The following is a 24079-nucleotide window of genomic DNA, read 5'->3' on the forward strand; positions in this document are numbered from 1 at the left end:
CAATTAATTGGAATCACTAACAACAAAATGCATCTTTACACTGCAGAGGTGGAACAGAAGTTGCATCTGAATTGGTACAATTACAAATGCATCTATAATGTTGAGAATTATGTTTTAAAACTAAAAGTTTGTTTATTGAACAATTGGTTAAAAAAAAAAAAAAAATTCAATATCACGTTTGCAATTGTGCTCATATTTGTGAAAACTGTCCTCTTTCTTGTGATATTGCTTAACTGCTAATTATATCATATGTTATAATATTAATATCAAGATCTTATACAAGTACATTTTTATCAGTTTACAAGTGCAATAAAGTTTAATTACAATACAAGTACAATTTTCAATTTTTTGCAAACATATCTTGAATTTTGTGGGCATTTCTATTAAATTTGGTGACATTTGACACAACCTTGTTGATTTTTACCTGGCACAATAGTAATCAAAAAAATTTAATTAGAAATAAGTTATTGATTGCATTTCAAGCAGGAAGTTTTACATCCAATCAAATTATTGATGCTAACAAAGAAATCTGAAAATGCAACAGCAATTTAGCGATATTCCTGCAGTTGTGGTCTTGACCGGTCTTGAAATAAAATCCCGAGTAGTTTTAGTCTGAGACCAAGACAAGACCAAGACCTTCAAAATATGGTCTTAAGACCAGTCTCGAGTACTACAACACTACTTTTATTTATTTTAAGACTAATTAGAATGATAATTGATTCTTTAAGTCAAATTAGAATTACATCTTAGTTTTACTGGCAATAAATATCATGTGTGATTGGGTCAAAGATGAAAAGCATCAAGCATTCCAAGCAGCTTTAAAAAGAAAAATTCCCCCTCAGACATTAGAACGTGTCCCGTTAAACTTTATATTTTTCTGAGCAAAAAATTATGACTATCATACTTTTTTTTTTTTTTACCATAATTTACAGAAGATGCTTACTAAAATGTCATTCAGTGTAACAATAGTTTATATACTGAAAAAATCTTGTCAGGCATATTTAAATCAAGAATCATTTGATGACAATCACACTGCAGCCCTCAAATACTAATTGAGTGTAAATGTTTATACTTTGTCAATATCCTTCAAACCACTAGGTTTTACCCATTATATATACAGTGCCCTCCACAATTACTGGCAAACTTAGTAATTATGAGCAAAAGCAGCTTTGAAAATAAATCTGCATTGTTTATCCTTTTGATCTTTCATTCAAAAAATTCACAAAATTATAAGTTCTCATTTAAGGAAAATAATTTAAAATGGGGGGAAAGTCACATTATGAAATAAATGTTTTTCTCCAAAACACATTGGCCACAATTATTGGCACCCTTTTATTCAAAACGTTTTGCAACCTCCCTTTGCCAAGATAACAGCTCTGAGTCTTCACCTATAACGCCTGATGAGTTTGGAGAACACCTGACAAGAGATCAGAGACCATTCCTTCATGCAGAATCTCTCCAGATCCTTCAGATTCCAGCTCCATGATGGTGCTTCTTCTCTTCAGTTCACTCCACTCATTCTCTTTAGGGTTTAGGTCGGGGGACTGGGATGGCCATGGCAGAAGCTTCATTTTGTGTTCAGTGACCCATTTTGGTGTTGGTTTTGATGTTTGTTTTGGATCATTGTCCTGATGGAAGATCCAACCATGGCCCATTATTGGATTTCTAGCAGAAGCATTCAGATTTAGATTTTTTATCTGTTGGTATTTGATAGAATCCATGATACCATGTATCTGAACAAGATGTCCAGGACCTCCAGCAGAAAAATAGGCCCACAACATTAAAGATCCAGCAGCATATTTAATTGTGGGCATGAGGTACTTTTTATCCACGTGTGCACCAAACCCATCTGGTGGGTTTGCTGCCAAAAAGCTCTCTTTTTAGTTTCATCTGACCATAGAAGCCGGTCCTGTTTGAAGTTCAAGTTGTGTCTGACAACTGAATATGCTGGAGATTGTTTCTGGATAAGAGCAGAGGATTTTTCTTGAAACTCTCCCGAACAACTTGTGGGGATCTAGGTGCTGTTTGATTTTTTTTTTAGGCTTTCTGAGACTCAAGACTCAACTAATCTCTGCAATTCTCCAACTGTGATCCTTGGAGAGTCTTTGTCAACTCAAACTCTCCTCCTCACCATGCATTACTACTATTTAGACAATCATCCTCTTCCAGGCAGATTTGTAACATCTTTAGTTAATTGGAACTTCTTAATTATTTCCCTGATAGTGGAAATGAGGATTTTCAATATGTTAGTTTTTCTCTTACAGCCACTTTCTATTTTGTGAAGCTCAACAATCTTTTGCTGCACATCAGAACTATATTCTTTGGTTTTATTCATTGTGATGAATGATTAAGAGAATTTGGCCTCTTTGTTTCCTCATGTTTGTACTCCTGTGGAACAGGAAGTCATGGCTGGACAATTTCATGTTCATGATCACCTTGGTATGCTAAAAAATTTAAATATGAATGGGAATATACTTCAGAGATATTTTACTCATAAGAATTTCTTGGGGTGCCAATAATTGTGGCCAACATGCATTAGAGATAAACATTTATTTCATAATGTGAGTTTCCCCCCACTTTCAAATGTTTTACTTCAATGAAAGGTTAGAATTTTGTGAATCAAAGCTGGATCCAGGATACCAGAGGGTTTTTCCCTTTGTCTGGCAAGAGACAACATTGCCTGTCATGTGCACAAAGTCCACAACAATATTACAGTTTTTTCCAACTGCTTACACACAAAATCTTTTCATGTCACATGATTTTTGAAACCTGACACTCAAACAGAAGAACCACACACCAAATCTGCAAAACCACACACTAATTCATAATTCTAATTTCATAAAACACTTTTTGCAAAACACAACACACAGTTCTCTATGTAACACACAGACATCTAAGAGGAAGTATCTTGATTTCCTTTTTCAAACACAACCAATCAAAATGCCACACTAATTGATCAGTGCCTCACACTAACTCCTCACATGCACAAACACTTATTGCTTTACTTAACACAATCATGGCTTTAGAATAGACCTATAAATAGGCCAAAGGTGAAGTTATAGTTTTTGGACAACTTTTCTGTTGTCTATTTGTTTCCATATTCATCATTTCTAAACCCTATTGAGGATTTTTTTTTTCTCCACATGGTGCTGAAAAGTGCATGATTGCCGTCCATATGTCAACATAACACTTCTTCAGTCAATGGAGGAGGCATGTGGAGACACTGACCCTGCTTCCATGTGATTGGGTTTCCATGATGTTTTATGGGGACATTCCATAGGCATAATGGTTGTTATACTGTACAAACTAATATATATATATATATATATATATATATATATATATATATATATATATATATATATATATATTTATACAACATTTCTGTCTGGTTCTCGTAGGAGTGCTGTTATCACTGAAATATCACATGGCTATCAGCCAATCAGATTCGAGAACCAGACAGAACTGTTGTACAAATATATTCGACAGGTTGTGCAAATTGTCATATATATATATATATATTTATACACCAGTTCTGTCTGGTTCTCGATTCTGATTGGCTGATAGCCATATGATATTTCAGTGATAACAGCACTCCTACGAGAACCAGACAGAAATGTTGTATAAATATATATATATATAAAATATACAGTTTTTTTCAAACATCAGATCTTTATTTACCTTTGCATTGCAGAGATGTCCAAACTGCGTGCGCACTTCATTCAGGAGGTGAGGCAGATTAATGAGGTTTGATTGACAGTTTGAGGATCCAATGGAGTTAGGAGGTTTTGTCACAAGCTCTTTAAAATCCTTTTCATTCGTTAAATATTTGTAAAACCCACATAAAAGCGTAAATGGTGACCTATTTATTTATTTATTTTTTTAAATAACTAGTGCTTTATGTTTGACTGAACTGTACAATTTTGCTTATTTGTTCTTCAATAAATATTATTTTATATAAATATGTCCATTAAGTAATATGGATTGAGTGAACATTACATTAATACGCCATTAGATAGCGGCAACACTTTAAAGGAGAATGAGTCAGTGAAGCACAAGAGACTTTTAAATTGAAAGGAACTGTTGCACAAGGAAGTTGTTTTAGCACTGTGGTGTAATGAGTGCTATGGAAAATTCCCAAAGCTTAAAAAAGACAAAGATCGCTTTCCTCAGTGGACATTCAAACGGACGTGTATAAAGAGTCACCTCAACATAGAGATTGGTAATTGCAGAGGCCAGGGGTATGATGGTGCCAGCAGCATGAGCAGTGAAAATGTTGTGTCCAGGCTTTGATCAAGAAGGATGCACCTAAAGCAGTGTACATGCACTGTAATGGGCATTGCCTGCACCTTGTCATTGCACGCTCCTGTGCTCTTCCAGTTGTGCGCAACATGATTGACAAGATGAAGTCTACCATCATATTCTTCACCTACAGCCCAAAGAGGGAACAACTACTCATGGAGGTTGTACATAAGGCTGCACACTCTATGGGACAGAGGAAACCACTGATTGACATATGTCGCACAAGATGGGCAGAAAGACATGATGCACACAGCCACTTTTATAGTGCCTTTGTCTTTATTGTTAAGGCTCTAGGTGTCATCGCACTTGGTCTCCATACAGAAGATTACAGCCAAGATGTCGCCACTGGATGGCAGGGCAAGTACAAAGCAGAGGCCTATAGTCTCTTGTCTGGGCTCCAAAATTTCGGTTTCATCCTGACCTTCCTCACCATCTATCAAGTCTTGTCCCACCTTACAGGCATCACAGTGAAGCTGCAAAAAACCTCATTTGACATCGTGGAGGCATTTAGCATGGTAGATGAGGTCAAGAATATCTACAAAGAGCTATGTGAGACAATTGAGGATGACTTCAACCAGATCTACAAGCAAGCCATCAGGATGGCTGCTCAGGACGATGTTCAGCCTACCAGTCAATCACGTGTTTCTGGAAGGCAGACACACAGAGAAAATGTACCTGCTGAAACTGTGAAGGACTACTATAGTCGCAGCATGGCTATACCTTTCCTGGACCATGTCATCTTGGAGTTTGAATCCAGATTCAGTCCTCTATCTGTAACCGCATCAAGGCTCCTGGGTCTAATTCCGTCTATACAGTGCAACTCAGGTGCGACAGTGGACATTTCTGAAGTAGTCCAACTTTACCAAGATGACTTACCTTCACCAGAGCTGATTGACCAGGAACTGAAATGCTGGACACTGAACCAACTTCATGTGCTGAGGCAATCAAACAAAGTGATGCGCTGATCTACCCAAACATCTTCAAGCTTCTCAAAATAGCTTGTACTCTGCCAGTCACCTCATGTGAATGTGAACGGTCGGCCAGCACTTTCCGGAGACTAAACACATTCATGCGTAGCGTTTTATAGTAATATTTGAAATTATTTTCACTTCCTAACAAAAACTTTTTGCTGACAAATGGGTAAAACCTAGTGGTTTGAAGGATATTGGCAAAGTATAAACATTTACATTCAATTAGTATTTGAGGGCTGCAGTGTGATTGTCATCAAATGATTCTTGATTGAAATATGCCTGACAAGATTTTTTCGGTATATAAACTATTGTTACACTGAATGACATTTTAGTAAGCATCTTCTGTAAATCATGGTAAAAAAAAAAAAATGTATGATAGTCATAATTTTTTGCTCAGAAAAATATAAAGTTTAACGGGACACAATGTCTGAGGGGGAATTTTTCTTTTTAAAGCTTTATTACACTTTTTTTGATGCTTGGAATGCTTGATGCTTTTCATCTTTGACCCAATCACACATGATATTTATTGCCAGTAAAACTAAGATGTCATTCTAATTTGACTTACAGAATCAATTACCATTCTAATTAGACTTAAAATAAATAAAAGTAGTGTTGTAGTACTCGAGACTGGTCTTAAGACCATATTTTGAAGGTCTTGCTCTTGTCTTGGTCTCAGACTAAAAGTACTCTGGATTTTATTTCAAGACCGGTCAAGACTACTACTGCGGCGATATCGCTAAATTGCGGTTGCATTGTCTTATTTCTTTAACATCATTAATGTGATTGGATGTAACACTTCCTGCTTTAAATGCAATCAATAACTTATTTCAGATTTTGTTGGTTTCTATTGTGTCGGGTAAAAATAAAAAAAATCCTCACGCTCCCCGCCCCCAAGCTCGCGACTCTAATACATTACATAAACAAAGTTCACACAGCTAATATAACCCTCAAAATGGATCTTCACAAAATGTTCGTCATTAATGCTGCATGCATGCATCAGATCATGTAAGTACAGTATTTATTTGGATGTTTTCATTTGATTCTGAATTAGTTTGAGGCTATGATCTGTGGCTAATGGGCTTAAGATAACATTATACACTGTTGGAGAGATTTATAAAGAATGAAGATGTGTTTATGAATTATATAACTTTATATGTATATAATATAACCTCATATTATATATAACCTTAATGTAAAGTGAACACATGTAAAGTGGAAACCTGCTTCAGTTTTAGTTAATGAGCTCCCTCATGACTGGTGTTGCAGTATTCATTTGCACAACGAAGGAGATATCTTCAAGAACATTAAACAATGAACAAGGAACAAGGAACAAGGAACATTTATTCATGAGTAATGAACATTAATAACATGTGAAAGTGAACCTTAATGTAAAGTGTAAACCTGTGAACAGTTTTAGTTAATAAGCTCCCTATTGTCACGACTGGTGTTGCAATATTCAAACGCATGACGAAGGAGATATCTTCAAAAACATTAAACAATGAACAAGGAACAATGAACAAGGGACAAGGAACAAGGAACAAGAAACATTTATTCATGAGTTATTAACATTAATAACCTGTTAAAAACTACCTTAATGTAAAGTGAACATATGTGAACCATTTATTCTTGAGTTATGAACATTAATAACCTGTGAAAGTGAACCTTAACGTAAAGTAAACACATGTGAACCATTTATTCATGAGTTATGAACATTAATAACCTGTGAAATTGCACCTTAATGTAAATTGTAAACCTGTGAACAGTTTTAGTTAATAAGCTCCCTATTGTCACGACTGGTGTTGCAGTATTCAAACGCATGACGAAGGAGATATCTTCAAGGACATTTAATTGAGTACAATGAACAAGGAACAAGGGACAATGGCATTAATAACCTGTGAAAATGAACTTTAATATAAAGTGAACACACGTGAATCATGTATTTATTAAAGCACACACAGAAGATCATATTATTTTTTTCCTGGTGACATATTTTACTGTTGAAATATTAATAAGTAATTCATAATTATTCTTGATATCATAATAAAGGATACTGTAACTTTAGTATTTGGCCATCCACACAGTGCCTCTGCGTGACAGAAGCGGGAGCGCTGGAGCGGTTATTTGTTTAAGATAACAACAAACAAACACAGCACATATAATATACAAACTAACACAGTGATTACACATATAATAAACACTTGAAAAACATAGTCTGCAATGTCACCTCAGTTAGCTTACCCATCCAATCTGTAACATTAAGCACAACATTTCACTTCAGAGCATGTCGGAACAGTACTGGTAACTGCGTGACTTCTTCTCATGAAAGTATAGGTGAGCATCTTTCGTTGGGAACTATATGTAGATTTTAGCTCAATAAAAATGTATTTTTAAGAGAAGACTAGGGCAGTGTTTCTCAACCAGGGGTCCATGGACCCCTAGTGGTCCTTGACGTAATGCCAGGGGGTCCTTATAAAATACCTGATTTTTTATTTTTGTATATTTTGACATTGACATGTTCCCATAAAAGAGAAAGATAATATATGTATAATGTACCTGACAATGTGACTAAATATAGGACAAGTCAACAAACGTAATATTAGTAGTAAATTATACTTGATTGCATTTGGTTGTCACAAAGACATTTATGATACCAATGCAACAGCGGCAAGGAACCCAAACGCCAACAGGTGGCATCAGGTGGCAAATAGGTGTTAAAATGGAGAAAAAAACCTTGGGAGAAACTAGGCTTAGTCAAGGGGCCAGTTCTCCTCTGATTCAGGTAGCTATCATAAGGCCGATGGGATCGCAACATTCAAAGTATTTATTTCAGTTCCATCCAGTTGAGGATCGTATTCATCACGCCGGTATGGACGGTTTGTTGAGGAACTGTGCCACTGGCTGTTGTGTCGATGAGGCCTTCACAGTGGAAGATCTCGTTGACTCAATCCTTGCTGATACTTCAGGGCTGCGTTGTGGTCGTGTCAAGGTGCAGGTCCATGATCTCACCTGGATACGACCCGGATTCGGTTGACTATGGTAAACCTCGGGATAAACAGAAAGACTAATATTAGCGTAGATGCCATTCAGGTCAAGACAGGCAGCAAACTATCATCATACAAGGAATCAGTCCTGGGTCAAAAAACACAAAAAACAGGTCCATGGAAAGGAAGACGGAACTTACCAAATATAACAACAGAAGACAGCAAATGTGTATGCCTAAACTTCAACTTTCAGCCAATGGTTCTCTAATACATCTAATTCATGTTATTTTTTTCTGGCAAAGGTCAATAAGCATGCCATTCTTCTTTTTTTCCTCGATGATGCTTCGAAGTGGCTCCCTTGTGCACATTTCTTTGCACTGTTTGGCAAACTCTGACAGTTTCTGGCCTCTGTGGAACTTTTCACGCAATGTCTTGTAGGCTTCAGCATCACAATACTCCAGCTCTGCTATCGCTGCCGTATCCACAACCATTTTTCGATCCACCCCACACTTGTGGTACGACACATTGATGTCCTAAGACACGAAACGATTATTTTTTGTGAGAAACCAAACGGTATTTATATTATTTTTTAACTCTAATACACCACTATGTCCAACTGCCTTCATCCTCCATGTAAGGTCAGATCACATTCTGATGACGGAAGTGATCTCTAGCACACGTTGAAGTCTATGCGCGCGACATCACTTCCATCATCAGAATGTGATCTGACCTTATTAACAAGGAGGATGAAGGCAGAAAAAAATAACATGAATTAGATGTATTAGAGAACCATTGGCTGAAAGTTGAAGTTTAGGCATACACATATTTACTGTCTTCTGTTGTTATATTTGGTAAGTTCCTAGTAATCGGATGTAAAATTTTGGTATTGTTTTCGTGCTTTAGTGTTCACTTTTTTCATTGTTTTGTTGTATGGAAATAGAATTTTTTTTTTTTTTTTTTTTGGAAAATGTTATTAACACTGCAATAAATGTAAATGTTCTTAAAATGTGTCATCTTTTAAAGTAAAATTAAATTTTTTATGTTAGTACTACTTTAGGCTTTATTACTTATGCTCAAGGATATTTTCACTTTAGAATACTGTTCCAGGTTCTTAGTAATTCCTTGAGAATGATGTGGTAATTCTTCATTAATTATCAATGGGTTCCCATTGTTTTCACTTTAGAATACTGTTCCAGGTTCTTAGTAATTCCTTAAGAATGTTGAGGCAATTCCTTATTAATTATCAGTGGGTTTGAAGTAATTCTTTGAGCATGATGTGGTAATGATCATTGCCTTAAATACAGAACTCATTTGGCATCACTTTATAATAGTAATGTGAAATATCTTGAGTAAAAACAGACACAATATATATATAAGGCCATAAACAGTCCCTTTTCTCTTGCAAAACGGGAGATATTACAACATTCACAGATATTACATGTGTGCGCTCAAACTTTGACCTGCATGTGATGCAAGACGTGCAACATTATAGCACCCACCGACAGAAACATACAGTGGCGCAAATGAATGAATGTTTAACAATATTTGCAGCATATATATATATATATATATATATATATATATATATATATATATATATATATATATATATATAACAGTACAGTAGGCATAAATCTAAGTAAATCAACTAACATTAGTAGTAAAGAAGCAAGGGCCATAATCTGATCAGTTTCACAGTTCATTAATAGTTACTTAATAGTTATTCCTCCTGAAGCTGAATTAGTAGTTACTTAATCGTAGTTCTTCAGGAGGCATGACTGAATTGATTAGTTACTGATTAACTAATAGTTACTTAACACAATTAAAAAACGCTATGACATACTGATTAGTTAACACATATTCCTTAGTAGTTAATAGTAGTTACTTGAGTGTTAATGAAGAACTACCGATTAATTCTGCAGTAATTCCTTATTAGTTATACAGTAAGTATGATACAGTATTGTAAAGTGTTACCCAAATACCTTTATAATCCCTTTACAAAGAGAACCTTAATGTAAAGTGTTACCATTTTCAAAAAAACAAACAAACTGGGGAAAATAAATGCAGAACATGTTCACATAGGACATTATTAACACAGCTATATGCATGATATAATAGATATAATTAATAGATCTGACCCTGCCCGAGGGTTAAATGTTTCGAAATAGTTGGCTAACAATCAGAAACACAACCCAGAGAATGGATGATATCATATTTCTATGAAATGTCTGTGGAATGTTTTCCGTCAGTTAAACATTCCATAAATAATGGGAGTATAAATATAAGTACAGAAACCCAGTGGGCTTCAGAAGACATCATCTCTTTCCATACCGAAGACACACAGAAACTCCAGGTAAGTCATTAATGAATAACTCACAGGAACAAATGAGTAATACACGATTAATATTCAATTAACTACTATTAACTAACAAGAAACTCTGATTAATAAATTAGTAAGTAATAGTGCTTAGTTGAATGTGGTAGTTCACTATTAGCTAATCAATAACTATTTTCACACCTCCCAGAGGACAAACAACCTCTATATACAGGTTCAGTTAATGTGAATTATGCATAATGTACTTAATTCTAAAGTGAAGATCATGGTAACCCATTAGTAAAGACTGAAGTATTACCAAATCCTTCAGAAGGAATTAATTATTTGGATCAGTACTCTAAAGTAATAAAGCATGGTAACTCTAATTACTGAAGTCATTGCAAGCTTTTGAGGTTTTTGTAAGGTTACTCATGTGTTCCTACATCCTTCTAAAGGAATTACTAACTATTTGGATGCTAAAGTGTGAAATCTTACACCAGCATTGCAAGCGTGGCTAAACCCCCTAATTTTATTCCATAGGGATTGGATATTTACTCATGTCAGCGCGTAGACTCAGAGCCAGTTCAGAGAGAAATAAAATGCACAGAAATGATTTAAATGCAAAACCAAAACATGCAATTCACAACTGTGTATTGAAACATATTGAAATAGTTTAATATTATATTGAGAATTGTGAACATCCCTAGAAGGAACAGTAGGCTATTCTAGTGTGTTACTATTTTTTTAAAACTGAATTATATCACATATACATATATACATAAGGGATTTTAAAATTTCGTGAGAACTAATAAAATGAATACAGTTAAATGGTATCTTTAAAAACATGAAAGTTAATTCATAAAAGTTCAACATTTTATGTGTATCTAACCTGTTACCAGTTACCCAACTTAAATTTAAATTAAAAACTTGCCTTAAGAATTTTAGAATAATAAAGGTGGCAATTTATAAATTTATATATATATATATATATATATATATATATATATATATATATATATATATATATATATATATATATATATATATATATATATATATATATATATATTTTTTTTTTTTTTTTTTTTTTTACCCATTTCTTTTATTTATTAGAGCCATGGAATCAGAGCCAATCGCAGTGGCAGCCCTAGGAAGACCTCTGTTTCCTGGAATGCTGTATGACTGCCGCAAGGATTCCTTCATTCCAGGTGCTGTACTTTTATTTTTAATGTTTTTTGTTCCCTTTTTTCACCCAATTGCTAAATTACTTAAGTGGCAGGATTAGAGGCGCACGATGCCAGAGCAATAGGCTGTGCTGATCCTGTCGCGTTAATTATTAGTGAAAACACTTGGGTGCATCTTGCACAGATCTTCAAATAATCCTCAAAGAGTAACGTGAGGGGTTAAAGGGACTGTTCACCCAAAAATGAAAATTCTGTCATTATTTGCTCACCCTCAAGTTAATCCAATCCTGTATGAGTTTTTTTCTTCTGTTGAACAATAAAGAAGATGTTTTAAAGCAAACTATCCCTTTAACATGACCAACAACACTGTTCATTTTGTCTTATCTTCAAATACTCCTCAGACTGATGTGACATGCTAACTTAGCTAAAAACACGTTATTTCTGAGGTTTATTTCTTTCCCAGAATTTCCATAGGTATCACACACATATACAGTATATAACAAACAAATGCTTGTTATACTAATTGAAACCTTTCTGGTGATCAACAATTCACTAGGACCGAACTCTTTATTCTGTGCAGTTTGGGTTACTGTCAGGGTTCTGTCACTTTGGTCTAGTTTATTTCTTGGTTTTGTGACAGAGCTCTGACACTCCCGTTCTTGTCGTGTTTTTGTGTGAGCGTACAGTCTCGAGTGTTCTCGAGCCATGCGCTTTCTTGTCTGCATGCCTTGTTTCATGTTGGGAGCGTGGCGTTCGGATCCCGGCACTCGTGTCTAGTTTGGTTTCGGTTTCGTGTCGGGATTCGGACACTCGCGCTCCCAGTCCTGTCTCTCTTGTGAGCACACGCCACACGGTCGAGTGTTCCTTCACTTGACGTGCGTTCTTGTCTCATGTTTTGTCTCTTGTATTGTCATGTTTTGTGTATGCGGTTGTTTCCACCTGCCGCATGCTTTCATGTTTTGTCTTTTGTGTAGCAGCAGTCTGTGTTTCACGGGCTGCGTGCTCTCATGTTGTCTTGTTTTGTGTGAACACGTGGCTTATGAGTTTTCATAGTCACGTGTTCATGTCTCGTCTTGTGTAAGCACATGGCTTGTGAATTGCCTTCATTGGCCATGTGCTTGTGTCTTTGTTTTGTTTGGTGTGAGCACATGGCTTGTCATGTGTTTCTTTGTGCCATGCGCTCTCATGTCTATTGTCTTGACCCCGCCCACCTTGTTACCTCATTATTGGTTGATTTGCCCCACCTGTTCTCCCTCATTACCTGCCTTGTTTGCTCTCCTATTTATTCTCCTTGTGTTAGCAGTCCTGTGCTGGTTCATTGTCGTTTATTACCTCGTGTTTTCCTCAAGTCAAGTCAAGTCAAGTCAAGTCAAGTCAAGTCAAGTCAAGTCAAGTCAAGTCAAGTCCAGTTTATGTCAATCTGTTTCTCCCACGGGGTAGTTTTTGTTTGTTTTTGTTTTATTTTTATTATTAATAAAGTCCTTCCTTTTCCTGCATTATTGAGTCCTCGCTCCTTCAAACCTGACAGTTACTGCCACACTTCAGTAAAAAATATGATTCTATACATCATAATAATGAGAAACTTTCTCATAATTATGACCGTGAATAACACACAAGAACAAACCACTTCCGCAAGCTCCAACATGCTGCGTAACACACAAGAATGACAAAGACAAAGTCAAAGTGGTAGTTGGTAGTTGCAAAGGCAGTCTATGGAAGGAAATCTGACAGCATTCTGTCATCAAAAATGTCTTAACTTGTGTTCTGAAGATGACAAAAGTCTTTTTGGTTTGGAAAGACATGAGAGTGAGTAATCAAGGACATTTTTGGGTGAACTAACCCTTTAAGTCAATACTGCTTTTAAATCCTTTCTGTTACAAATTGTTTAAAGTGTTTTTGATTTAAAGTTAGCATTTAAATGCTACTTATTGTAATATAATGACATTCTAGAAAAGCTCTCCAACGCATTCTGCTAATCTAACAGCATTTATTTCCGTTTTTTTGGTATAATAGCAGAGGGTTGTAATAGACATGTGATTTTCCCCCCAAACCAGTTCAGCAGAAATCCTGCCCTGAAGCCAGTAATGATTGCCTACAACAAATACTGATCCCTAAACCTACCTGTCACTGTAACCTCAGCCAGTGAAATTGGTTGGTGGGTAGGGCCGGAGTGGGACTCATTTTTAGCCCTGGAGTTTCATGCCTTAGACCAGCCCACTTTAATTCACGACTGTATTGTTCTCTTTTTTTTTAACTGGCAGTAGATGGCAGCAATCGTCCACTAAACCCAGGCCCATTTTTTCATGTATTTTTTGTCTTTTTTGGCCGTAAATGAAATTGAGAAATGCAGATCTTCTTTAAAGTGGATTTAACCTAAAATTTTTGCTGTTTTATAAAAATATATATACTTAAATTGTTACAAATTGAGGCAAATGAATAACAAAATATACCATAAATCCCCCAAAACTACATTGTTACAAAAAAGTTACATTGTTACAAAATCGCATTTTACTGTCTGGTTATGTAAGCAGTTGGACAGAAAAATGAATATTGTTGCCCAATGTGTAATGTCATAGCAAGCAATAACATTTGTTATAGGCCCTATATTTTATTATTTGCATACTATTATTACAATATTAGTAATAGCTGCATCCATGACTTTATCTTTTGCATGTTTCCCCTCTTCCTTTTTATTTATTTAGCTAAATCGGCCTCCGGTGGTTTAGACCTTTTGTCTTACCATAATTTAGTGTTGATTTAGAATTTGTCCCGCTCCCCTCCCACTCTCCCTACAGACACCACCTCATCCTTTCTTGTCTTATGGCCTACTTTTGGGTGCGTTGTCTTCTCTGGGCACACACACTGAGTCCCTCTCAACCTGTTTAATTTAAGGAGGAAGCTGTTCTCCATGTGTGTCTTGGCCTGTTGCCACACTGCATATAGTTTTGATGTTGTGACAACGTTTACTCTGATGGCACCCATTTTCATGATCTCACCAAGGGCCCCACAAACACATACAGGCCAACCCTATCCCTAACACAACGATTAAATCAGTTTAAAACTATATTATAGATATAAGACCTACACATTTACTTCAACACTACATCACTTTCATACACAACTGTTAAAGCCTCTTCTCATTTCAGGTGTTACTCTGTGGGATAAGAAATCATTGAGTGAAGATTTGGACAGTCGTCCGCAGCCCATGACAGATTTGAAGTTCAGTAGCTCTGATTCTCTCTCTAGTAAATCCAGTCTCATGGATATAAATGCTTCCCTGAAGGCCAGCTTTCTGGGGGGGCTGGTGGAGGTAGGAGGATCTGCCAAATACCTGCGTGACACCAAATCCTCAAACAATCAGTGTCGAGTTACAATGTATTATAGTGTTACCTCCAAATTTGAACAGCTCACTATGACCCAACTGGGCAAGATCACCTACCCCCAGGTGTTTGAACAGAAAACTGCAACTCATGTGGTCACGGCTGTTCTGTATGGAGCTCAGGCCTTCATGGTGTTTGATCTGATGTCTTCAGAAGATGAAAGCAAGCAGGACATTGAGGGAAAACTGAATGTCATGGTAAAGAAGATTCCTGAATTTTCTATTGAGGGAGCAGGATCTGTAAAAATGACAGAGGATGAAAAGAAAACTGCTGAGAATATCAACTGCACATTTCATGGTGACTTTCAACTTGAGCAGAACCCCACCACATACATGGAGGCCCTGAAATTGTACAATCAGCTCCCCACAATGCTGAAGAATGCAGTTCCAATAAAAGTCTGGCTATATCCTCTTCATTTATTAGACAAAAAAGCTGCTCGGTTAGAGAGAGAAATCAGCACACGTCTGGTTTCCAACACAGCAGATGTAGTGGAGGAGCTGGGAGAGGTAGAGAGGACATGCAACGATCTGTCCAGAAGAACAGAGGTAAATGTTTTCAGTGACATTCAAGAGAGGCTGCACTCATTCCAGGAATCATTTAGCATTTACAAGACAGTGTTTCAGAAGGCAGTGGCCAGGGTCTTGCCTGCTATTCGAGGAGGAGGAGAGGAGGAGGAGAAACTGGGAGATATCCTGAAGATCCACTACAGCTCCCCTTTTAATGCTGACAAGCTTAACCAGTGGTTACATGATGCAAATTCTGAACTTAACCTCTTGAGTTCTCAAACCAGGAAGCTGGAGCAGATCAAGATAGAAGACTCTGATGATCTGAACACCATCCTCCTTGATCCTGATATTGATGTTGTGTTGTGCTTGACCTTCACGTCTCTGAAGTATGAAGACCCGTATCTTTCAACCCTGATTGAGTTCCTGAAATCTGATAAGTTTAAAGAGTTGGATGGAAACAAAAATATGCTGTCTGAGGCATCTGTCGGAAAATGGTTCAATGATCCTGATGTAATAAGAAAAATGAGAGAGAACTTAACTCGCTTTAGAGGTTTTTCAGAAGCCAATAAAGATGAAAAGAGAATCCGCTTCATTATTTCTGCTGTCTCTGATCCCTCCCATCCAGGCTCCTCTATCTATTTGTATGAAAAAGGGAATCTGACAGACAAACAGTTCCAGCCCGTGTCAAAGCCGCCCCCACCGATAGTGAAGGATGTCCAGGACCAAAGTGTGTCCCTGAAACTGCAGAAGTCTCCAAGTGGAGTAACAGTGCAGTACAGAGTAGAGTACAAGGAGGTAAAAGCAGATTCTGGAGCTGACGAACAGTGGCTTTTCATAAACACAACTAATGAAGACTTTACTCTGACTGGATTGGAATCTGGAAAGCAGTATTTGATCCGGTACAGGACAGTGGGTAAAGTGGGAGTGAGTGAAGCCAGTGAAACTGTCCGCTCCTTACCGCCTGCAGGTAAGTGTCATCCACACATATTCATGAATAATCTTTTTTCATTGGCTACATTCACACAGTCAGTGTTTGGGTTTGACAACTGTATTTAATAACAGGACAGGAGTGACTCTCAAACTGTCCCATTCCCACCGTGGCTTATATACAGTATTCCAGCTGCTACTATATGAATGAACTGGCCAGCTGTTTTATGATAAAATATGTTAAACAACCTACAGTAATATGTAGATAAGCAAAATGCTTACCATTGGCAAATTTCACTGATTTGAATGTCATTTACGTTATTCGTCAGAAAATTCCTAATGTAAATCCTAATTGCGAATATGACAAACAAAGACATTGAAACATTAATGTGTCAGTTTTCGTCATTTCAGGCATAAGATAAAGAGTGAATTATGTGTATATTGTGAATGTGACCTGGCTTTTATGGTAGCCTTTCAGTAATTTCACTCGTCTTAGAACATTTTTCGTAATTCTCAAAGTGGGAGAGTTATCATCCTCTGATTTGACCATGGTAAAACTTGTTGATTTCACTCTAGTGTGCTTTATATTGTGGTTAGGTCAGTGTCATCCACCCATCCACTCATCCATTCTTTTTATCCCGCGTATCTTTTGTTGGGTCACGGGATGGCTGGAGCTTATCCCAGCATCTCGCTTTGGATATCTAAGCAAATTTAGCCAACTATCTGACTACTAGATAAATATACAAAAAAGAGAAGAAGAAAAAAGAAAAAAAGGGAACTTTTTTGTTGTTGTTTTTGTTAACTCTGAAGCTTAAAAAACTTCCATGATCCCTTTTAACCTTAAAGATTGCTTCTGGTTGTTTCAAATACCTGGGGGTCTTTTTAGTGATTATAAAGGAAGTGCGCTCTGCACACTGTCTAGGTGGTAATAAATATACATGGTATAAATCTTTTGTTTTAAGGCCCATTCGTGTATAAATGTGGATTCACTTTCAAAATTGTGATGACAGACAGTGATAAACCATAAAGCACCCTCTGTGATTTCATTCTGGAACTGGGTCTGGTCCAAAAGCAGGATTCTGCTGCATTAGTTTAGACAATTGTTATTTATTATTTGTATTGACTGCCATGCCAAATCATGCATAAATTATGTTCGCTTTCCGTTAAAATTAATGGAGGTTTGTGAACGTAGACGCTTTAATAACAAATTATTTATCCAGAGCGTTTATACCGGGATGTGTTGGTTGTTGCAAGCGACATGGAACATGAAACTATTTGATGGAAATCTTTAACATCCAGTCAGCCTACCTCCCACCAGCCCCTCCTGAAAAATATCAAGGCTTTCCTGTTGTTTGACTTGCCAGACAACTACAGATGTCCATTGTAGTTCTGTTCAAAACAGTGCAGGTTTACTGAAAATGCAGTTGTGAATCAGTTCAGTTATTGAATTCTGTTGTCACTATCATTATTAACAGAACTGTGTGAAATTTTACCCCATTTACCACTCTAAAACAGGACCGTATTCTGCTGCTGTGTGAATGTAGTAATTTGTAGCAGTTTTTTCACCTCTTGATTCCTTTCTCAGCACAAGATGTGACTGTGGGTGGGACAGGAGGTGCTCCATTCTCCTTTAAGAGCTTTTCCAGCAACATTCAGAAGATCAGCATCACTTACAGTCTGGTGCGTGAAGATTGTTTTCATTCCATTTTATTTCATATTCCTGCTATTTGAATCACATTGTTTTCATTTAGTTGCTTGATTCACATAAAATACATTTGTACCTTTTAGATGACACTGAACACAGTTGAGGTGACTTTCAACTCTGGCCAGAAGATGACAGTTGGTAATGTAGCAGGATCTAATGAACAAACACTTGAACTTGATGAATATGATAAAGTTGTTGCTGCAACACTGTGGCCAAATAGTCAAAATAACAGATGTGGGGGTTTGGAATTTATGGTTGCAAAAAACACTGGTGAAAGAAAGTCATTTTCTGTTAAGTGTATTTTGGTGGGTGCACCTGTGAGTGTTGATGTGAAATCTGGAAAGTGTTATGGCTTTACGGGTAGAAGCGGAGATCAAATTGATGCTCTGGGTTTCTACTTTGTTTAAGCTCTAAGTATCTGTTGCTGACAGTCTCCAAATATCTGAACATCTAAAAATGACATCTAAACAGCAATAATATAATCATATATATCAGGGATATTCAATATGATTGGACATGATTGGTTATGATTGAAGTATCAGATTTGAATTAATCAGTGGTGTGTCAATCAGACAATTAAAATATATTTTTTAGGTAAATGGAACCATAATAAACAAATGAATTTTTGAGTCAGTGATTAAACAGTGATTGTATTTGAGAATATTCTGGTAGAAAAAAAAAATGTATTGAATCTTATTCTGTCATTTATGTCTATTGTTATATTTCTGTTCTTTATCATCTGTTCTGTTTTGTATCTTGTGGAAGTACAAAATATCTGGATGTACTTGTAGAATTAAAACAAAGAGTTTAACTTGATTTGGTCTGACACAAGCCTTTCTTGCTGTTTTTTTCTGTGTGTGTGTATTTCATGATCTTTTATTTTAGTTGCTATTTATTTAAGTTGTTGCTCACAAATTTTCATTTTTATGTTCAAAGTAACTAATTTTATATTAACAGTGTGTATCAATGTGTGACCAGGAAAAAAGCCAAAGAAAATTATGAGGTAGAAAGAGAAATGTAAAACAAACAAACAAACAAACAAACATACATAAGGAGGGTGGAGGGGCAACCTAATGCAGGCGTCAAGCAACATGAGTTCACAAAAGTTGAACTTCATGCAAATGCGCAGCAATTTTCAAGAGCAACATCCAATAGGAGTGAAGCCTGTTAGTGGAGCTCACGTCACCGTCTCAAGACAGGACAGAGTTCTGGAGTGATTTCACTGTTTTATATGATTTGACTGTAACCACATACATGAATATAATAAAATGATGCATGTGAAAAAACATTTTGACAGTCTTTGTGAGTTTGATTTATACTTGTTTGTGTTGTTAATTAGGCTATATTATGCATTGAGCAGTTTAGCACTGGTGCAGTTCATATTACAGTTTCTACTGCATTATGTTGATTATTAAGGAAAAATGTATTATTTGCTAAAATAATTTTAGTCATTTTTGGCAATATGAGTTTAATTCGTTTTGAACTTCGCTAATCTGGTTAATGATTTAATGCACTGAGCAATGCTGTAGTTTATATCACAACACTCTCCAACAGCAGAACACTTTTAATTAGTGTTGTAGTCAAGACCACCTAAACCGAGACCAAGACCAAGACCAGACCAGCATTCCTCTAATTCATCTGAAACATCCACATTTACTGCCTGAAAAATGCCTTATTTTTAATCAATAATTACAATTAGAATAGTAAGACACTCTGTTACCAATTAATTGGAATCACTAACAACAAAATGCATCTTTACACTGCAGAGGTGGAACAGAAGTTGCATCTGAATTGGTACAATTACAAATGCATCTATAATGTTGAGAATTATGTTTTAAAACTAAAAGTTTGTTTATTGAACAATTGGTAAAAAAAAAAAAAAAAAATTCAATATCACGTTTGCAATTGTGCTCATATTTGTGAAAACGTCTCGGTTACGTATGTAACCCTCGTTCCCTGAAGGAGGGAACGGAGACGTACGTCAGTAGTGACCGACGAATTGGGATATCGCTTAGAGAGCCCTATCATCTTCGTGTAAACTAAAACAAGCCAATGGAATTGGCGTGTGATATTTGCATAATGCGCACCGCCCCCGACAGGTGTATATAAATAGGAAGTAGATGCAATCGCACTCTGTCTTTCGCTGAGGAGACAACTGGTGTCCGTGCTACAGCGAGGGTACAGAAACTGTGGCGACGGGACGTACGTCTCCGTTCCCTCCTTCAGGGAACGAGGGTTACATACGTAACCGAGACGTTCCCTTTCAGTCGGTCACGTTCGACGTACGTCAGTAGTGACCGACGAATTGGGATCCCAACTAAAGCGCCACAGTTACGAAACCCCTTCCAGTGCCCAGCGCAAGCTCAGCCGCCCATAGCACCGGCTGGCGGTGAAGGGGGCGAGCTTACACCGAGAGAGTCTACTGCTGTCTAACCACTACCCACTAAGTAAACTAGACACACTGGGGAAGCGAACCCATAAGGGATGCTGCGGAGACCACTACCTACCCAATGGGGGAGGAGTTTACGTGGGAATACACACATGGACTGGCCCGGGGGGCAGTACGCATATGGAGTCCCTGGGATGGCTCCACCTGGTAGGGGGAGACTCATGTGACAGGTGACAGCAGAGCTGGCTCTGCTAAGGGAAAGACACGGACTCGGCCCGTAGGGAGTTTTAAACCGTGGAAAATACACATATGGGACCGCTCACGTAGAGGGGTCACGACATATGGGCCCCAGCCAACAGACAGCGTCAGCGACGGATGTAGGCCTGGCATCAGACACTCCGCAATGTCCGAGTCGAAGGGGGAGGCGGAGGAACTCGACAGGGTTCGCCAAGCGGGGAACACGACTGGAGTGAAGTATGCACGTATCCGGCCAGTGGCGGGAATGGCATTGCAAGCCGACACTTAGAGTGGGTACAACACGTCTACCGACTAGTGGATGCGAGTACACGTGAGGATACCGGCTCTACACGTAGGCTAAAAAACCTAGCGAACGTGTTTGGTGTCACCCAGCCCGCAGCTCTACAGATATCTGTCAGCGAGGCGCCATGAGCCAGCGCCCAGGAAGAGGCTACCCCTCTGGTGGAGTGGGCTCTCAACCCGAGCAGGCAAGGCACGCCCTGGGATTCGTACGCCAAGGCGATGGCATCCACTATCCAGTGGGCCATCCTCTGCTTGGAGACAGCCTTTCCCTTCTGCTGGCCTCCGTAACAGATGAAGAGCTGATCTGAGGTCCTGAAGCTTCGCGTTCTGTCCACGTAAACGCGCAGAGCGCGGACGGGACAGAGCAAGGCTAGGGCTGGGTCTGCCTCCTCCGAGGGCAGCGCTTGCAGGTTCACTACCTGATCTCTGAAGGGAGCGGTAGGAACCTTGGGCACGTATCCAGGCCGGGGTCTCAGGATGACGTGAGAAACACCGGGCCCGAATTCTAGGCACGTTTCGTCGACCGAAAATGCATGCAGATCCCCTACCCTCTTCAGGGAAGCCAATGCAACCAGAAGAACCGTCTTAAGAGACATTAGTTTCAGGTCGACTGATTGCAAAGGTTCAAAGGGATGACCCCGGAGAGCTTTGAGAACCAGGGTCAAATCCCAAGAGGGTACGGAGGAAGGGCGAGGAGGATTGAGTCTCCTGGCCCCCCTCAGGAATCTGACGATCAGATCGTGTTTCCCCAGGGACTAACCCTCAACTGCATGGTGATGTGCGGCAATAGCGGCAACATACACCTTGAGGGTGGAGGGAGACAGCCTTCGCTCCAACCCATCTTGCAGAAAGGAAAGCACGGATCCGACCGAACATGATCGGGGGTCCTCTCGGCGAGAGGCGCACCATTCGACGAACAGGTTCCACTTCAGCGCATAGAGATTCCTAGTGGAAGGAGCTCTAGCGGAAGTGATGGTGTCTACGACCGCTTGTGGGAGATCACTCAGAACCTCCGCATCCCGTCCAGGGACCACACGTGGAGGTTCCACAGATCGGGACGCGGGTGTCACAGGGTGCCCCCGTCTCTGAGTCAGGGGGTCCTTCCTCAGAGGAATCGGCCAGGGAGGAGCTGTCGCGAGGAGAATGAGGTCTGAGAACCAGGTCCGAGTGGGCCAGTACGGAGCCACTAACAGAACCTGCTCCCCGTCCTCCCTGACCTTGCACATGAGTTGTGCGAGAAGGCTCACTGGGGGAAACGCATGCTTGCGCAGACCCGGGGGCCAGCTGTGTGCCAGGGCATCCGTGCCGAGCGTGTCGCCGGTCAGGGAATAAAACCACTGGCAGAGGGCAGTTTCCGGGGAGGCAAACAGGACTACCTGGGCCTCGCCGAAACGCTGCCAATCAGCTGGACCGCCTGGGGGTGGAGCCGCCACTCGCCCGCAAGTAGATGCTGCCGTGACAGCTCGTCGGCTGCACGGTTGAGCACACCTGAGACACGAGTGGCCCGAAGGGACCTCAGATCCTTCTGACTCCACAACAAGAGATGGCGGGCGAGTTGCGACATGCGACGGAAGCGTAGACCACCTTGACGGTTGGTGTACGCAACGGCCGCAGTGCTTTGTGAGCGAACTAGAACGTGCTTGCCTGACAACAGCTTCTTGAAGCGGGCCAGCGCAAGACGAACCGCTAGCAACTCGAGGCAATTGGTATGCCAATGCAGCTGAGGCCCCGTCCAAAGACCTGTACTGCATGCCCGTTGTACGTGGCCCCCCATCCCGTGGCAGAGACATCTGTGGAGACCACAGCGTGCCTGGACACTCGTTCGAGGGGTACTCCGGCCCACAGGAACGAAGGGTCCAACCACCGGACAAGGGTGCGACGGCAGCTCGGTGTCACGGAGACACGGAGCGTGCCGCACTGCCACGTCCATCTCGGGACCCGGCCGCGGAGCCAGTGTTGAAGCGGTCTCATATGAAGCAATCCGAGCGGCGTTACCGCGGCTGCAGATGCCATATGCCCCAGGAGCCTCTGAAAATCTTTCAGTGGAGCTGCTGTCCTGCACTTGAGCGAGCTCAGGCAGTTCAACACCGACTGGACGCGCACCTCGGTGAGACGCGCAGTCCGTGCGACTGAGTCTAGCTCGAGACCGAGACAAGAGATCCTCTACCCGAGGGCGAGTTTGCTCTTGTCCCAGTTGACCTGAAGACCCAACCGGCTGGGAGCTACAACCATGTCGGGTAGGACTTTGTACTGACATGCCCGACCCTCGAACGCAGACCGACCTAGGAAGGGTCTGTGTCGAGGCAGAATCGAGACATGAAAGTACGCGTCCTTCAGGTCTATTGCTGCAAACCAATCCTGGGGACGGTCCAGGATTGGCCGTAGCCCACCGCCCTTTTTTGGTACAATGAAGTAGGGGCTGTAGAACCCCAACTTCATATCGGCTGGAGGGACCGGCTTGATTGTATCCTTCGCCAGGAGGACAGCAATCTCCACCCGGAGAACAGGTGCACTGTCCAACGACACCGGAGTGAAGTGGGCAGCCCTGAAGACCGGGGGACGCCGGGCGAACTGAATCGCATAGCCGAGTCTGATAGTACGAATGAGCCAACTGGACAGGCTGGGGAGCGTGATCCACGCTTCCAGACACTGAGCCAGCGGGACCAAAGGCACCACAGACGCACCTGGGGTGGGGCAGCAAGGCAGAGAGGGACCCAACTCGGACGGCTTGGGGGCGGCCCGGAGTGGGGTCGGACTCTGCGAGGCAGCAGTGTGCATGGGAGACGGCGCACGGGACGCGGTCTGCACCATCACACTGCCACCTGCTGGCGAATGGGGAGGGAGCTGTCAGCGGCGAGGCGGAGCCTGGCACCCTGGCAG

General features: G+C 39.9%; 1 protein-coding gene across 1 annotated transcript; it reads left to right on the top strand.

Annotated features, from left to right (window-relative positions):
• The first annotated feature begins 10578 nt into the window (after positions 1-10578).
• On the top strand, positions 10579-19542 carry LOC137007002 (cytolytic toxin-alpha-like). Its single transcript, XM_067368247.1, has 5 exons — positions 10579-10607; positions 11682-11776; positions 14899-16605; positions 18151-18245; positions 18354-19542. Exons 2-5 carry the CDS (start codon positions 11686-11688, stop codon positions 18675-18677), a joined length of 2217 nt encoding a protein of 738 aa, XP_067224348.1. The 5' UTR covers positions 10579-10607; positions 11682-11685; the 3' UTR covers positions 18678-19542.
• The last annotated feature ends 4537 nt before the right edge of the window (positions 19543-24079 follow it).

Source organism: Chanodichthys erythropterus, chromosome 18 (genome assembly GCF_024489055.1).
Source record: "Chanodichthys erythropterus isolate Z2021 chromosome 18, ASM2448905v1, whole genome shotgun sequence".
Classification (NCBI taxonomy): Eukaryota; Metazoa; Chordata; class Actinopteri; order Cypriniformes; family Xenocyprididae; genus Chanodichthys; species Chanodichthys erythropterus.

Bases quoted from the DNA above. Each gene is read 5' to 3' on its own strand.
- LOC137007002 (XM_067368247.1), top strand. From the start codon at position 11,686: ATGGAATCAGAGCCAATCGCAGTGGCAGCCCTAGGAAGACCTCTGTTT. The intron at 16,606-18,150 runs GTAAGTGTCATC...TTCCTTTCTCAG, and splicing joins CCGCTCCTTACCGCCTGCAG to CACAAGATGTGACTGTGGGT. The intron at 18,246-18,353 runs GTGCGTGAAGAT...TGTACCTTTTAG, and splicing joins TCAGCATCACTTACAGTCTG to ATGACACTGAACACAGTTGA.